Source organism: Glycine max, chromosome 2 (genome assembly GCF_000004515.6).
Source record: "Glycine max cultivar Williams 82 chromosome 2, Glycine_max_v4.0, whole genome shotgun sequence".
Lineage (NCBI taxonomy): Eukaryota > Viridiplantae > Streptophyta > Magnoliopsida > Fabales > Fabaceae > Glycine > Glycine max.
The window spans coordinates 49,920,511-49,937,680 of record NC_016089.4 but is presented as its reverse complement, the minus strand read 5'-3'; the positions used below and the strand labels follow the sequence as shown (position 1 = coordinate 49,937,680).

The 17,170-nt window shown below is 36.8% G+C and overlaps 3 protein-coding genes across 4 annotated transcripts; all 3 read right to left on the bottom strand.

The window, feature by feature from the left end:
- On the bottom strand, positions 1-2,948 carry LOC100798805 (BTB/POZ domain-containing protein At5g48130). Its single transcript, XM_003519623.5, has 4 exons — positions 2,594-2,948; positions 2,430-2,499; positions 1,178-2,329; positions 1-831 (listed from the first exon to the last, which is right to left on the bottom strand). The coding sequence occupies exons 1-4, from the start codon at positions 2,686-2,688 to the stop codon at positions 139-141; spliced, it is 2,010 nt and encodes a 669-aa protein (XP_003519671.1). The 5' UTR covers positions 2,689-2,948; the 3' UTR covers positions 1-138.
- Positions 2,949-10,416: 7,468 nt separating this feature from the next.
- On the bottom strand, positions 10,417-12,081 carry LOC100798280 (probable serine/threonine-protein kinase WNK11). 2 transcript variants are annotated; one of them, XM_006575682.4, is made up of 3 exons: positions 11,832-12,081; positions 11,191-11,723; positions 10,417-11,031 (listed from the first exon to the last, which is right to left on the bottom strand). In XM_006575682.4, exons 2-3 carry the CDS (start codon positions 11,692-11,694, stop codon positions 10,642-10,644), a joined length of 894 nt encoding a protein of 297 aa, XP_006575745.1. In that variant the 5' UTR covers positions 11,695-11,723; positions 11,832-12,081; the 3' UTR covers positions 10,417-10,641. The 2 variants fall into 2 exon arrangements, with proteins under 2 accessions (XP_006575745.1, XP_003519670.1); XM_003519622.5 differs by having other exon boundaries at positions 11,191-11,718; positions 11,832-12,080.
- A 1,792-nt stretch (positions 12,082-13,873) lies between these two features.
- Positions 13,874-15,654, bottom strand: LOC100797750 (splicing factor ESS-2 homolog). Its single transcript, XM_003519621.5, has one exon. It carries the CDS (start codon positions 15,474-15,476, stop codon positions 13,974-13,976), a length of 1,503 nt encoding a protein of 500 aa, XP_003519669.1. The 5' UTR covers positions 15,477-15,654; the 3' UTR covers positions 13,874-13,973.
- Positions 15,655-17,170: the final 1,516 nt, after the last annotated feature.

Sequence of the window (17,170 nt, the reverse complement as noted above, 5' to 3'; positions counted from 1 at the left end):
CTTTTTCCTGTTTACTTATTATTTTTAATGAAATGTGATAAAAGGAAAAAGGCTAAAAGAGAATTGAGTCTCCAACTCTCCATGGTTCTATTTGTATCCATATTCATACACATCAATAATGAAGTTCTTATGCTACATTTACTTGGACAATTGACTAGGAGTTCCCGGTTTTCTCTTCAATTTCCTACTTCCAAACAAAGTTATGCGGCGAAAGACCTGGAGTAGCCTGCTGGCATTCCTTCTTTGTGAAGCAAAGTTTACAGAACTGATGCAACTAGTCGCTTGTCCAATCGGGTTCCTCCTTTTGCTCTGTGATCGAGTTTCTAAGCCACACGGCTTCATCTTCTGGCTTTTGATCAAATTTGGTTCTGCTTTTGTTACAATGTTGTGCAATTGAAGGCTTCTTTTCAAGGACACGAGTTCTTGTTCAAGATTTTGAATTCTGAAACTTGTTGACTCATAATCTGTAGTTGAGAACTTGAAATTCTGCATTACGTTGTCTTTCTGCAGCAGGAAGCTCAATGGCCTGCTACTGAGATCAGGTCCATCAGTGTAAGGGCTCTCTCCTAGATTCTGACTTGCAGAATATGGACACCTAGAGCTTGATAGGCTTCCTGACATGTCTCCACAATGTGCATATCTGAATGAATCTGAGCATTCTTTGAAGGCTTTGTGTGTATTGAGTTGTTGAACAAAAAGTGCTTGGACAATTAGACGTAGAGGCATCAATTCGTCTTGAACAGCTTCAATGCATGCCTCTTGTGATAATCTTTGACAGTCCAGATACTTGCACACTGCTCCCTTATCATCTTGGGATATACCCGAATGTGTCTACAATAAAAAAAAAGGAAGCAAAATATGTTAAAGCTGTAATTGTATTGTTCTTTTTTAATGATTGGTTTTTGACATAAGTTGGGAAATGAGCTACGATCAACTTTGCTATGCTTGTAAATAGTACTTTCTCATTATTTCTCTTATTCTAAGGATCATGATTATTGTATCATTCTAGTTAATTATTCAGTTAGACCACTAGGTAGAGTCCTGAACATTCATTATAATGTTCTTCCTAAACAGATAGTATTATTGGCGTGAGAGCATGTGTAATAAACCAATGCAGTTTAATTGATGAGTCCTACTTTATTAAGAAACTTTTGAAGAATGCTGAATGCTTGCTTACCTTGACAAAGCTGTTGATTGTTTTGTAAAGGGGGTAATGATTCTGTCTATAAGATGGTGGTACCCTTTCAATGAGTTCCATGAATCTCTTTGGTCCCATATCTGGATCTGCAGCTACATTGAATAAATATGCATCCCACAATTCCGCAACCCTGTAACGGCTAGCTTCTGGGGTATGGCTTACACGTGAGCTAGATGCTACATAAGCTGAAATTATGCTTTCCATAGTTACAAACTCCATGCTAGAGGACATTGACTCTGCTCCACTTTCTGGAAGAAGAAAATCCTCCACTTGAGAAAAGTGCAAAAGTGAAGTAATTTGGTCTTGTAACTTTGCCTTACTTTCAATCCTCAACCCCAACTCAAGAGATCTAGAAAGCAAGGCAAAATAAAAACCCACTGGAATCACTTTCCTAGCCTTATCACCCACTGGAAGAAGATCAACAACACCTTGTAGAATCACTGAAGCTTTGCTATTCATGCCACCTTCACCAACCTTGTCACAGGAACTCTCCAAAAATTGGCGTGTCTTTTTAGAGAGCACCCATTTGTTTGCATAGAAAGCAATGATTGGACTCACATACTTCTCCTTCATTCCTTGTTTCCTCAAAGACCCTATAACCCTTTTGAAAAAGTCAAAGGGTAGAGCAATCAAATCCCTCATCCACAGGTCTAGGCTCACAACATCCTTCACTATTTCACAGCTCCAATCTTTGGAAGCCAACTCTTCCACTTTCACAACTGGTGTGTCTCTCCTTCTTTCCGGATCAAGCACTTCCATGCATGCCATGAAGGCAAGAGATTCAATGCATCGACTCACTATTAACAGATCTTCAGACCAGGGAAGCAGCATCTGGCACCTTTGAAGTGCAATAAGGGTGTCATCCCAACTTTGCAACACAACTTGATTCAGATAAAGATCAAACCGTTCACAAAGGTTGCCCGAACAGTGATCTTCAGTCATTTCAAGAAACTCTGCTGCACACCTAAGGGGCACAACGTTAAAAGGGTCAATCAATGTGGAGGATCCATAAACGAACATGGCAATCATCTCAAAGGTTTCTGGTCCTCCAGGGAATGTTTCTGGAAGCTCAACCTCAGATGTGTCGTTTAACCTCTTCTTGAAGTATCCACTCTTTGAAGTCAAAGGAAACTGCTATAAACACGACATGTAAGTATATAAATAATTAAGGTAGTTAATTACTAGTTAGCCATGTGAAACATTCTTGGATTCCAATTTTGTCTGAACTTACTTTATGCAGCTTGAACGTTTTGTCTTTAACTCGAACACTGACAGAAACAGGTAAACCAGTTTGTTGGCTCCTGTGACAAAATTCGAAGTGCATGAGAGACAAACAGCAGATATATAACTAGTACACGTGGAAATGGAATGATCCATGATATGTATATATCGTACCATGTGATGACCTTGATCTTCAGCAAGGCTCCAATGTTAGGTGAGGAGAAAGGACTCGAGGCCACAGAATAATCTTTTGGACTCACAACCTCCATGTTAGTGCTACTTCTGACAATGGATGCTACTTATATATTCTAACTAGCTGTGACTAAACGAATAATGCATATGATTCTGAATCCTTATCTGGTAAGGAACTAGAGCAGCAGGGTTCTGAACTTCTGATGTTTAGGAAAGAAAAGTAGTGGTAATGAAGTGAGATTTGAGGAGTTTGTCCCCAACATATTCTTGCTGGAATTGTACTATTACTCACCTTGGTGCAGTCAAAGTCAACATGCACACGAGTGAAACTCGAACTCCAAATTTTAAGGCTTCAAAAACGTTCTCGAGTGTTGGGAACTCGAATTCTTGGATTACAACTTGGCGGCCTCGGCCAATAGAATAGGGTGCCTTTTCATGCATCCTAACATCTCAATCTTGCAGCTTAAGTTTGTTTATGTACAAGTACAACCATAAAACCCTACTCTTAAAATTCATGAGTATTATGGTAACCACTCGTCAAATTAGTTAATACTTAGAGGATGGATCAACAGTTTAATAAGTTATTTCGAGTTTTAAGTATATAACTGTAATAAATAGTAATGCTACTTAAAAGAGAATATTTTGTCACCAATGATATTATCATATTAAAATAAGATAACCTATACTAAAAAATTAGTTAATATTTTATGAAGTATTTTTAATCATTTAAATGTGTTAAAATGATTTTGTATTTTTAACTTTTTTTTGTGTTCATTTGCTTAACAAATGTCATTGTAATAATTGTAGTCTTAGTATATTCAACTTATCCAACGGCTGGAACTTTCAGGCTCGATTGTCTTTGTCAACGTATAGGCCTTAATTGATGGTTGATGAGGCATTATTTGGGGAAATGATGGGACCAAACAGTTTACACAAGTTACGTTGGATTTGGTATAGGTTTTCATAAAGAACAATTTGAGTGTATTGGGAAAAAAGAAATGCAGGGGTATGAAATAAATAGGTAGGAAATGATAGGATTAAAATATTGCAAAGGGAAAGAAGATGGTGAAGTGAATGTGAAGTTTTGTGGTTCCTTTATGTGCCGTATGCCTAACGCCCAAGACGGCACGGCTACTCAAATTTGGTTGCTTTGGTTATTGGGTTTTGCTTGCTTTCAACCACGGACCCTCGATCCAATATTTTACTTTTCCACACTCTTTGAAAAGTACGTGATGCGTTGCAAAATTGCATTTTTTTTTTATTATTTTGGATTTTATCTTATTTAGTAATAGCATGATTTTTGGTGTGCTAGCTTATATTTATATTGTAGAACATTTGAGAAAATATATAATTCTAAGATTTGTAAAGTCCATTGTGGCTTTTCTTCATGATTCTTGATCGTTTACATATACATGTGCATTGTCATATTCAGATACATGTTCAATGATTAAACGTATGATACGACTTCTATAAAGAATGGTTAATTCTCTCTCTTAGTTGTTGAAGATATTGATTGTTTTTGTCAAGTGGGTTAAGAATGTACTTATCTTCCACTTGTTTGGTTAAATATATTGGTTTGTATTATGTTGTTAAACAATGATTGTGACTTCTACTTAGGTATACAATAAGGATATTTTTAAGTTGATCTTTGAGGCATTAAATTGTTAAAGCCGCGTAAGAATATGTTTGATGTAACAAATAAGTTAATTTTTAAGTAAGTTATTTGATTAACTTATAAACATATTTAGTGAAATTATATTTTGATATCTAAAAAACTTTATTTTACAATAATATAACTTATAAACTATAAGTTACTTTAGATAGCATATAACTTATAAATTTGTAGTTTACTATTTTTTCATTTTTATTCTTACTATTTTAATATAATGTATTTCCTTTTCTTTCTTTCTTTTTTTTGCCTAATTTTTTTTAATCATTTTTTACGTTACCCTTTCTAACTATTTTAATACACTTTCATTACCTAAAAGTATAATTACTTAAAAATATATATTTTCTTCTAAAAAATGCTATTTTATATTTATTAATTACTCTTATAATTAATTTTTTCAAATACTTTTAATTCAATAAGTTTATTTATAATTTTTCAGCTTTAAACTAGATTTTAATTTTAAATTAGCTAATAAGATGGTTTTGCCAAACATAATAACTAACAAAGTTTTCTTTTCATACATACAGTTAGTAATTAAACTCTAACTGTAACATTATTTATCAAACATATCACGAAACTAATATTTTACTCATTATTAATTTATTTTATTTAGAAGCTAGCAATCATTTTTAAAATTTGTTAATGACACTCGCGGATTTTTCGATACATAACTATTAAAAAAAAAAACTCGTCGTTTTTGCACGTGTGATTCTTATGGTGTAAGTTTTAATACCCTAATGGCTTTTTTTTTTAATAATTGAGTCTTACATCAAGAGGCTGGCTAGCTAATCCCACAGGCCACAGGAATTTGTTGTAGCTGTGTATATTTTAGTTTTCTATTCTTAGAAATCAAGCAATCATTTATCGAAGTTGCTAATGCATATGCACAAGTGGAATTTCTAACAGGGTTATCACTGTCATACATTCACTTTATTTTCTATTTCATTTCATGTCATTTTTCTTCTTATCTCTTTAAAGCATGTTTTATTAACTGTTCAAAAAGCAATTTTAGGTGCCAAACATATTTTTAGAAAATAAAACGGTTTCGTGACATGTTTGATTTCCCTAAAAAATATGTTTACACATTAAAAGATTTCCTGAAAATTGAAGTAAGATTTGAGTTGTTTTTGTAAACTTAAATTTAACTAAAATTTAATTTTACAAATTTTAGTCTAAACATGAACTTGTTGATTTTTTATTCTATCGTTTGCCACAGTACGTTATCAACATTTCTCTGGTTTTTCTTCTCTTTTTTCTATTCATACACTCAATTTTTTAGAAAGTGAACCATTGACTCGCCGCCAAAGGGAGGCTTTAGTAAACTACCAAATAATACGAATACGATGCTATTGCCAAATCTTTGTAGCAGATTTGTGCTTCTTAATTAATATCAAAACTGCGGAATTCTCTTAATTATTATTTTCATGGAGGGATACGGTCTTTAAATTTGAAGGAAAAAGGACATGCTTTGAATACTGTCTGCGGAATTCTCTTCTCTCTTTTTTTCCTTTTTAAAGGTCACTTATTCCATTGGAAAATGAAAGTTCAAAACAATTCATCTACTTAATATAGCAAAATGAAACTATTTGAAAGAAGGATTTGTTAGTTGTTAAATATGCAAAGAGAGAGCTTTTTAAAAGCGTTCGTATATTTTCTAGGTCGTTGCCCGGAAGCAACGCGCTGTATGGCTCGAGTACAGTGTCAAAAGAGTAAGGGCCGCTGCATCGCCGCCCGGATGTAGTGAAAAGTAAGCAAGGGTTCCCACATTTTCGTGAACGGGTGTGGGTAAAGAAGCTAGTTCATGACAGGAGGATTCGCTTTGGTACATGGAATATAGGCACACTTACTGGAAAATCTATGGAAATAGTGGATGTTATGGTGAGGAGGAAGATCAATTTTATGTGTCTACAAGAAACTAAGTGGACAGGTGAAAAAGCGAAAGAATTAGACAACTCGGGATTTAAGCTGTGGTATACGGGAAAAATCAGATCAAGAAATGGGGTAGGGATTATTGTGGACAAGGAGTGGAAGAAGGATGTCGTGGATGTAAGAAGAGTAGGAGATCGTATCATAGTCTTAAAATTGGTAGTGGGACAGGACACCTTTAATGTTATTAGTGGGTACGCACCTCAGGTTGGGTTAGCAGAACACTTTAAGGTAAAATTTTGGGAGGATCTAGAAGGGGTACTTCAGGATATACCCCAAGGAGAGAAAGTTTTCCTAGGAGGGGATCTCAATGGACATGTAGGTAGCGTGGCTAGAGGTTTTGAGGGGGTGCATGGGGGTTTTGGCCTAGGAGAGATGAATGGGGAGGGTAAATCCATCTTGGAGTTTTCGGAGGCTTTGGATCTTTCTATAGCCAATACATGGTTTAAGAAAAGAGAGGAACATCTTATCACCTACAAAAGTGGAGGGACATGTTCTCAGATAGATTTCTTCCTTATCAGGAAGTCTGATAGGAAGTATTGCTTGAACTGTAAAGTTATCCCGGGAGAGAGCTTGACTACCCAACATAGAGTTTTGGTTATGGATGTAAGAATTAGAGATAGGGCAAAGAGAAGAAGTCCTCTGGTAGCACCAAGGATCAAATGGTGGCACTTGAAGGGTGAGAAACAAGGAATCTTCCAACAAAAGATATGGGAGGGTTGGTGTGGACAATCACAAGGAAGTGCAAATGATATGTGGAACAAGATGTCCCAAGAGATTATTAAAGTGGCTAAAGAGACGTTGGGTGAATCTAGAGGTTTTGGACCTAGGGGTAAAGAATCGTGGTGGTGGAATGAAAATGTTCAGAGCAAAGTTAGAGTAAAAAAGGAGTGTTTCAAGGAGTGGTCTAGGTGTAGAAATTCTGAAACTTGGGATAAGTATAAGATAGCTAGAAATGAAACCAAAAAGGCGGTGAGTGAGGCAAGAGCCCAAGCTTTTGACGGACTATACCAAGCTCTAGGAACCAGGGACGGAGAAAGATCTATATATAGGCTTGCTAAGGGTAGAGAGAGGAAGACTAGAGATTTGGATCAAGTAAAGTGTCTTAAGGATGAAGAAGGCAAAGTCTTAGTGCATGAAAAAGATATCAAGGAAAGGTGGAAGGCGTATTTCCACAACTTATTTAATGATGGATATGGATATGACTCTAGCAGTCTAGACACAAGAGAAGAGGACCGGAACTATAAGTACTATCGTCGGATTCAGAAACAGGAAGTAAAGGAAGCGTTGAAAAGAATGAGTAATGGTAAGGCGGTGGGGCCAGACAACATACCTATTGAAGTGTGGAAAACTCTTGGAGATAGAGGTCTTGAGTGGCTCACCGAACTCTTTAACGAAATTATGAGGTCAAAACGTATGCCGGAGGAATGGAGGAGAAGCACGTTAGTGCCAATCTATAAGAACAAGGGGGATATACAAAATTGTGCAAATTATAGGGGAATCAAGCTCATGAGTCATACCATGAAATTATGGGAAAGAGTGATCGAACGGAGATTAAGAAAGGAGACTCAAGTTACTGAGAATCAATTTGGTTTCATGCCGGGAAGGTCGACCATGGAAGCGATTTATTTATTACGGCGGGTGATGGAGCAATATCGCATGGCCCAACAAGACTTGCACTTGATTTTTATTGACTTGGAGAAAGCGTATGATAGAGTGCCTAGAGAGATTTTGTGGAAAGCTCTAGAGAAGAAAGGGGTTAGGGTTGCATATATTCGAGCTATCCAAGATATGTATGATAGGGTATCGACTAGTGTTAGGACACAGGGTGGAGAGTCAGACGATTTTCCCATCACAATTGGTTTATATCAAGGGTCAACCCTTAGCCCCTACCTTTTTACCTTAATTCTGGATGTCCTCACGGAACAAATCCAAGAGATAGCGCCGAGATGCATGCTTTTTGCAGATGACATAGTCCTCCTTGGAGAGTCGAGGGAGGAGTTGAATGAGAGGTTGGAAACTTGGAGACGAGCTCTAGAAACACATGGCTTTCGCCTAAGCAGAAGCAAATCGGAGTATATGGAATGTAAGTTCAACAAAAGAAGGAAGGTTTCTAACTCAGAGGTGAAAATAGGAGACCATATTATCCCTCAAGTCACACGGTTTAAATATCTTGGGTCTGTAATACAGGATGATGGGGAAAGTGAAGGGGATGTGAATCATCGCATTCAAGCAGGATGGATGAAATGGAGAAAAGCATCGGGGGTGTTATGTGATGCAAAGGTACCGATCAAGCTAAAGGGAAAGTTTTATCGGACTGCGGTAAGACCGGCGATTTTGTACGGAACAGAATGTTGGGCGGTCAAGAGCCAACATGAGAATAAAGTAGGTGTAGCGGAGATGAGGATGTTGCGGTGGATGTGTGGTAAGACTCGACAGGATAAAATTAGAAACGAAGCTATTAGAGAGAGGGTTGGAGTAGCGCCTATTGTAGAGAAGATGGTGGAAAATAGACTTAGGTGGTTTGGGCATGTATAGAGAAGACCGGTAGACTCTGTAGTGAGGAGAGTAGACCAGATGGAGAGAAGACAAACAATTCGAGGCAGAGGAAGACCCAAAAAGACTATAAGAGAGGTTATCAAAAAGGATCTCGAAATTAATGGTTTGGATAGAAGTATGGTACTTGATAGAACATTATGGCGGAAGTTGATCCATGTAGCCGACCCCACCTAGTGGGATAAGGCGTTGTTGTTGTTGTTGTTGTTGTATATTTTCATACAAGAAATATCACTAACGCATTACATTATAAAAGCTGGTAAAAGCATAATATAATATAATTTTTTAAAACTCATTCTTTATTATTATCTAAATTTTTTTAACTAGTTAATGAATTGTAATGGTGATGAATTTAATTAACTTCTTATTTAATTTAATACCAACTAGGTGACTTGGGTCTAACATAAGTAGTGTTTCAAACATAATTATTTTTTAAAAAAGATATTGTAAGAAGAAGAAAAAATTCCGATTTAATAACTTTTACTAGTAAATTTACAAGTTTCAATAAATTTCAGTAAATAATTTGTTAAAAAGTATGATTTTACTTTTCTTTCTATTTTTTATTTATTATTTAATTCATTAAAGACTCGTTGAAATTTGTAGAGCCTATTTTATATGTAGTATTGTTGTTGCGTAGTTCAAAGGAAATGATGTCTCGGTGCATTTGATGAGTAAAGTAGAAGTGTTCATTTTAGGACATGAGAAATAAGTAGCAAGGAGGAGCTAGAGAAAACGAATAAAGTTAATATACCCTCATTTTATTTTTGTTAAATTTATTATGGTTATAGAAACAATTTTTTATATTATTTTCATAAAAATGAGCTATATATAAGTAACAAATATTTCTATCCAAAACGACAAAATAAATTGACTGTGCTTCTAAAAACGATTGATTAGTTTGCTATGTAGATTTAAAGAAAAGTTTTCCACCTATTACATGGCGTGGTTTAATTTTTTTTTTTTAAGTACGTAAAAGATAAAAACAATATTATCATTATTAAAAATATGATGAAATTGTGCATATTAAGAAAGAGTATTGAATAATTTGAACATTTATTTAATTTTATTTCTTATAACTCATTTCTCATTTGTTTTTTCTTTTTCTTTCTCGTTTCCTTTATCGTCAACTTTTCTATTATTAAGATATTTGGTTTCGCATCAAACAACCAAAGACATGTGTATATGATGTAAAAATGAGAAACAACTATTTGAAGCTTTTGCGTTAAAACATATAACTAAATTGACTTTAGGCAAACATGACACACAGTAAAACACACACTATATCTGATATGTTCTCAGGATTATTTATTTATTTTTTAGATCAGCTCACATGTTCTCAGGTTCTAAGGATGAATACACGTCTCAAAAACTTTTTCGTCCTATCACATGTTAGTTTTTAGTTTTGGGGCTTAAAGAGCATAGCTTGCTAACCCATTGGGCCAGACTAATTTTGAAAGCTCACTTTAGGCGGACACAAAAGAATGTAGTTGCAGAGATAAGCATCTAAATTTGATAGTTAATCTTAAGCTTGTGGTTTCAGCATAAGATTAGCAAGATGATGCAACCAATTTTAAGGAAACCCTCCGAAGTCCTAACGGTTTCACTGTTGAAGCAAGTAAAACAAAATATGCCAGAAATAAATGAGCGAAGCAGCTGGAAAATCTACTAGTGGATTTGGCATTTTCTCCAAAGAGTGTCATCTATAGTTCAGTCCACTACAGAAGTTATGTACATCACTTGTAGTGAAACTGGAGTGGAAATGCAAGTACTGACCAACAGTTAGTTGTGTGGCCTTTGTGATACGAATATACTTGGAAGTAAAAAGTAGTTGGACAAAAGGGTCAAACAATGAACTCTGAATACGTGTGAATGAAGTTATTCAATTGATTGGCGTTGATTCTTCATCATTGTTGAGTTCATAAAAGAAAGGATCCTTAAGGAGATCTGTGGCTGAAGGTCTTGCCCTTGGCTGTGCTATGCACTTCTCAATGAATTCCTTCACCTCAGGATCTGTGACTTTGCTCAAGGCCTCAGGCTTGATTCCCATCGTGACCTTCTTGTATATCTTGGCCACACTGTCACATTCACTGTAGGGTATTTCTGTTGTCACCATTTCAAGCAAACACATTCCAAAAGAGTATATGTCCACCATCTCAGTGTAATCTTCTTCATACAGCTCCGGTGCCATGTACTCTGGTGTCCCTAAAATTGAATGTGCTGCATGGTTCCGTCCCACTATTGCAGCCAATCCAAGATCACCAATTTTCACCTACAAAATGCCCAAGGTCAAAAAATCAATTCAAGGGTATATTCGTTTTCATTCTCACTTTTGGATTTTGAAAACTGTTCTCTAAAACAATTTCTCATGAATCACGAATAATCAATAGCATGAGAAATACCAATTAATAAAAACAAAGCAATTATTAACCTGGCCAATGTTGCCGTTAACAAAGATGTTGCTGCAATTGAGGTCCCTGTGAATGATGCAGGGGTCATGCGTATGAAGATACTCCAATCCCTCAAGGACCTGTTTGGACCATTTCTTGAATGCCTTAATGGAGACGTGGCGGTGCTTCTTGCGGTAATCCCTGAGGTTCCCGGAGGTGCAGACTTCAGTGATGAAATTGATATTGTGGCGTTCCTCGTCCTTCCACACGCTGTAGCAGACGATGATGTACTTGTTGCTGAGGGTTCTGAGCAAATCCACCTCAGAGTGAAGGCGATTGATGAGAACAGGGTCTTCGCTGAAGTTCCTCAGCCGAACCTGATTCCACGCCACCTCGATTCCTTCCTCTTGATCAAACGCTCTGTAAACTTTCTTCACAGCACCGCAACCAAGAAGATCGCTGTAACGCCCGAACCTCCCTGTTGGATCAACCTCAACGAACGCTTCCACTTCGTTATCGAAACTGTTGGACTTCTCTGCAGGCATTTTCAATCTCTCCCTCTCTATCTCCTACGCTACACAACACATCACATCAATGATCTTATCTTATACTTTTTTTTTTTGTTTCCTGATACTATTATGCATGAACTGGAAAGTACAATAGTTTAAGAAGAAAAGCTTACCTTAACAGATGGCGAACGGAGAATTGGGAATCTAATCTGCGACCTCGAATTGAGACCCTACGAGCAAGTGTAGAGATTAAATAAGCAGCTGTTGGATGAGGTGGCAAGTGTTCTCCTTTTCTCTATTTTTGTTTTTAGTTTCTACTTTTGACGCGAAATCGTAATGTAATGAGAATCAATGGATCTGGATTCTGAACGTTCACGGGAAGAATGGGGAAACATTAAAGTTTCAGGCAAAGCCCGTGCTGAGTGCTCAACCACCAACCAATATTGTTGTCTTCAACAACCCCATGCAAATAAATACCATTCGCCCCATGCAAAGTGTACAATAACTCAACAACTAACTACTGGTGTAATCTTCAGCGATTCTTTCAATTATTCTAAAACTGGTTTAGTTACATTATTATTTTCCTTCAATTAACATGAAAATTGCATCAATGTATTCAACACCTTGATGACGACATGTCTACTAGTCAAATGCTTTAATCTGAAACGTTTCTATTGAAATTCTTCTTCTTATAGAGCAACATTGTAGTCTTGTGAGTTTATCATGTCGTTTTAATACTTTTGTTTTGCAAGACGTAAAAATAAACAAGCAACTCAGTTGAGTTTATCCATAGAGCTTATCTTTTCAGCAAAATTAACCACGAACGAGTAATTGACTTTGTCAATGGAATGCACCGTAGACCTTTCAACAACACCACATTTTTCATGATACTTTCAAATAATATGCTCGCAAATACCATTCGTCCTATGCGTACTGTAACTATTGGAGTAGCCTTTAGCAAAAATTTTATAAAAAAAAATGGTTTGAATCTGATTATTAAGTCATTATATGTCGTTTCATTGTTGATTCTGGCATACTCCTCCCGGCGCGCGTTGCTATATGCCTCATTAGTTTGTCTCCCCCTCCCCCTCTCTTCCCCAACCATTAGATTAACCTTATATCTCCCACAACTATAGCAACCTAAAATGACATGTTTAACAGTCAAATGCTTCAATTCGAAATATTTAGATTCATTGAAACTCTTGTTCTGTTTCTGGATCATGTTATCACAAGTAATCCCCAACGAATGTCTTACGAGTTTCTCGTGGTGTGTTTAAAGTTTAATGTTTTTCCAAGACAGCTACATCCATAATCCCACAAACTACATATAAAAAGATGATTGATTCTAGGATGGGAAAGCTCATCAAATTTCCCACCGTGAGAAACATATGATACGTTAGATATGAATATCTTGTAATTAATGCACTAGAATATATTTTTATAAGAAAATAAAAAACATTGTTCACTCGTTCCTATCCCTTCCCTTCCAAGCCCAACTCACCGACCCTTTCTCCTACCACCACCCGCTACCTAGCTCGACCCCGCTGGTGTCCTCCGTGCCTATCGAAGTTGATGTTAATTGGCACCATCTTCTGCTTCATCATCCGCTCTATCGTCGCACCATACAGTTGTCGACGCCACAAGTGAGGTGCACATTATCATCTTTAGGGTTGCCTTGTTGTCGCACTCGCAATGTTCCAAGATAGGGAGCAATGAGATTTTAGAGCAACAAAATTCTTGTTATTTTATTTTAAATTGTGCAGAACAAATAAAGGCCTTGATTGAGAGGCAATGCATGTTTGTTTGTTGTTTCCGGCAGAGGAGTGGCTGGTGTGGGAGATGAAGGGTTGGTTGCGTGTTGCGTGTTGCTCAGTTGGGGTCATTGATGGGTGAAGGGGTGGAGCATTTTTTTTTCTTGTATGCATTCTCATGGTAGTTTCCGTGTATCCACAGATCTAACGCACCATATAAGTTTCCCATGGTGGAGGATTTGATGAACTTTCCAACCCTAGAATCAGTCTATAAAGATATAGATAAACATGCAACTGACATTATCAATGGAGACTATCTTTTCAGTTTTCAGCAACAACGACCACGAACAAGTTACTGACTTGATCAATGGGAACACGCCTCGGGCCTCTCTCACAATCAATGGCTTCCGTGGCTTTCTTGTCCCTTCAACATTGTAAAACATCCCTATGGAAACACCCTTCCCTTAGTGCTATTAATCGTTTATTTTATTTAGAGCAAGTAAATGCAATTGAAGAATTACAACATAGTCACTTTATCATTGTTTCAAAATATGTTACAACATATCACAAGGGAGGATTGGAGCCCTCTCTAACAGATGGAGACCTGGAAGCCAAGCTCCCATCTCTAGCAAACCTTGACACACTTCTACTAACACTTGTAGGTGTAGCCAAAGCAGGAGTAGAACCGCGGTAACTTGCCCGAAGTGTTTCATCAACAGAAGAGGAGGACTTGGCAAACGCATTCCTCACAAACTTCTGAGCTGCAGGAGACAATGTCCGCATGCTTGGACTGGCACTCCCCCCTCTAACCGGTGATGCCAATGGGGGCTTATGAAACATCTTTGACCTCTCCCTTATCTTGCGTGCAGCCTCCCTAGAAAGAGAGTGTGCCTTTGAATCTCTTGTAGGCGCAGAAGGAATCCTGTAATGAGGTCCATCAGCACTACCACCAATATCAAGCTGTATATCTTCCAGATCCAACCTCAGCGGAGTCCCCTCAATTTCTCCCCAAGTAATAAACGGGGATTCATCAACACCCGGAGCAGGGGACGGTGTCTTAACAAAGCTATAACCATTCTCAGCTTTCTTCCCAGATTCTAAATAAAACGGATTCGGAGTTTTCCTCAAATCCTCCAAATCATACTTCTTTAACTTATCCCCTTCTCTAAGAGACATAGGCCCTGGCGTAGCGCCAGCAACAGGCGTATAAAGCACCTCAACAGTTCCATCATCTTTGGGCCTAGAATCCATCATTTTACCATGAAACCTAGTGTTCCCGCGATTGATCTCCTTTGTGGCGGCTTTAATTCTATTCGCTCTTTCCTCCTCAGTCAAAGGGACCTCACCCCGATCAGCAGGATGATACATCAACAAATTCTTGGCAGTGTAATTCCAACCTTCAAGGGTACTCGGAGGCTGATAAGAGGTTCCATAACCATCAGTAATCCTATCCCTCTTCACATCCTCAATTCCCTGAACATCCTCATTCAAAAACCCAAACCTCTCTTTCCTCTTCTTATTCACTTTCTCTAGAATCTTCGAAAAGCTATGATTGTCCTCACTCGTATACCTTCTCATAAATTGATCGAGGCCAAGCGAAGTATCAACCCCACCATCGTTATTCTCCCCCTCTTTGGCCTCGGGAACCGGGGCACGGGGGGTTTGAGAGGGTTTTCCGTCAAATTCATCGAAAGGTGTGAAATTTCTAACGAATGTGGAACCGGGTGTGTGGGAGGTTGTTCTAGAAGCATCGTTGGGATTGGTTACCTTGGTTGTGCCGGCGCGGCGTTCAAGGATCTTCAATTGGGCCTCGCGAATGACCACGGGGTCGCCGGTTTTGATGGCTTCGAGCCAGTCGAGGCGGTCGCGGAGCTTGGAGATGTCGGGGAAGTAGTCGCGCTCGATGATCTTCTCCAACGCCTCAACGTACGTGTCCTCGTCCAACACCGCTGGGTGCTTCGCACACGATGATGATGGTGGATCGTTAGGGTTTTGCGCCGATACCTGGGAAATTGAAGGGGACGGCGACGAGATGTGGAGCGGCGAGTGCCCTGGAGATTGAAGCATTTTCTCGGATTGATTGATTGATTTGGTGTGATCAAAACTCAAATCTGTGAGTTAGGGTTAGGGTTTGATGGGGAGAAGATTGTTCTCGACACGAAAACGAAGCGAGGATTGGAACAGATTTTCTCTAAGCCGTGTTTTTACGTTTTATCAAAGTTCAATATAAAATAGTTTTAATTTTTTACGAATACCAATTTTTTTATTTATAAAACTAGTATTTCATAAAATAAATATTTATTTTATATAACCAGGATTTAGTTTTTATAGCATTTTTTCCCAAAATACACAATTTTTTTTATAAAATTAGTACTTTAGGTTGAATATTATATAAAATAATTTTCTATATATAATTTAAAATATAATAAATATTTTTAAAACAAGTTATACTATAATTAAAATTTATAATTAATAAATATTTTTAATAAAAAAAACAAGTTATTCTAAACTTTTATTAAGATTTAATCTTTGAATAATTTTATACCTCATTTTTTTTAATTATTAGGTGGGTATAACAACCAAAACAAGATAAAAAAATTATCAAATATGATCAATCGTTGAATAATCAATCAGTAGTGGAATACCAAAAAATCTAGTACAAAAGATTAAGAATGTTAATCCTGACTCAATGGTCATTCCAAATGCACGGGGTGTTAAGTCAAAAGATAATTCATATGACAAATCAGGATCCTCGATTATTTTGATTGAATGCAAATAAATACAAAAGTTAAAAACTACATCTTATGCAACATCAGACTAAGAAGAATGATTTTGTGTTTGATACATCAGACTATAGCAAACATTACTCATGATTTGACAGAGCATTTAAGAATAACATTTAAGACTTCTTTTAATAATCTTTGGCTGATATTTGTTTTACAAAAAAGATTCTCGTAGGATCCACCGAATCCTATGAAACATAAATGAAACTCAAGATTTGAGAAGTACTAAACAACTATCAAAAGACGCACTTTGTTGTAATCTATTGCTTTGACCTATGAAAGTGACTTGCTAATGCATTAGTCTACACGAAGCTAATCAAAGAGGCTCATCTGCATGAAGATAGGGCATATATTTAATGCAAGTATTAAATGTTCCCATAATCATAAGACTTAAGGCAAAGTCCTAGTGGAAAAATCTCATCGTTGTGAGACAAAAACACTTAAAGAAGAAGAAAACCTATATAAATTAGAAGCTTTGAAGAAATGAAACAAAGGGAAACACACATGAATTCTTCCGTTCTTTCTATAAATTCTTGTAAAGTTAGAAAAAAAACTCTTAAAACACCTTAAACACCTTGAGAGAAAAAACTAAGTGCTAGATTGTATATCCATCTTTAAGACATTAACTAAGTTAGTCATTGTGCAATCACTCAAACAAATCTTTTAATTTGTATAGAGTCAGCAGTGACTTAATAGGACAAAGAATATTAGGTTATATAAAGCTTGGGATAGAGCTTGAGTTGTAGAGTTAGAGGTGACAGTGAACATACTTGTAACTTTATGGTTTAGCCAAGAATTAGACGTAATCTCAGGGTAGAAATGAACCAATATAAAATTCTTTTTCTTATACTTTTTTCCTTCCCTCTGTGCTTTTCAACTGACTTAGGGTGTGAATTTGATTTTAGTTAAAAAAAACTATGTTTCTAAAATATGTTTTCAATTGTCTGAGTGTTATTATGAAAATTTGTTATTTGTTTT

Excerpts from the sequence above, each read along its gene's own strand:
- LOC100798805 (XM_003519623.5), bottom strand. The coding sequence starts at position 2,688 with ATGGAGGTTGTGAGTCCAAAAGATTATTCTGTGGCCTCGAGTCCTTTC. Across the intron at positions 2,500-2,593 it reads AAGATCAAGGTCATCACATG|GAGCCAACAAACTGGTTTAC; the intron begins GTACGATATATA and ends ATTTTGTCACAG. Across the intron at positions 2,330-2,429 it reads AAACGTTCAAGCTGCATAAA|TTTCCTTTGACTTCAAAGAG; the intron begins GTAAGTTCAGAC and ends TGTTTATAGCAG.
- LOC100798280 (XM_006575682.4), bottom strand. The coding sequence starts at position 11,694 with ATGCCTGCAGAGAAGTCCAACAGTTTCGATAACGAAGTGGAAGCGTTC. Across the intron at positions 11,032-11,190 it reads TTAACGGCAACATTGGCCAG|GTGAAAATTGGTGATCTTGG; the intron begins GTTAATAATTGC and ends GGCATTTTGTAG.
- LOC100797750 (XM_003519621.5), bottom strand. The coding sequence starts at position 15,476 with ATGCTTCAATCTCCAGGGCACTCGCCGCTCCACATCTCGTCGCCGTCC.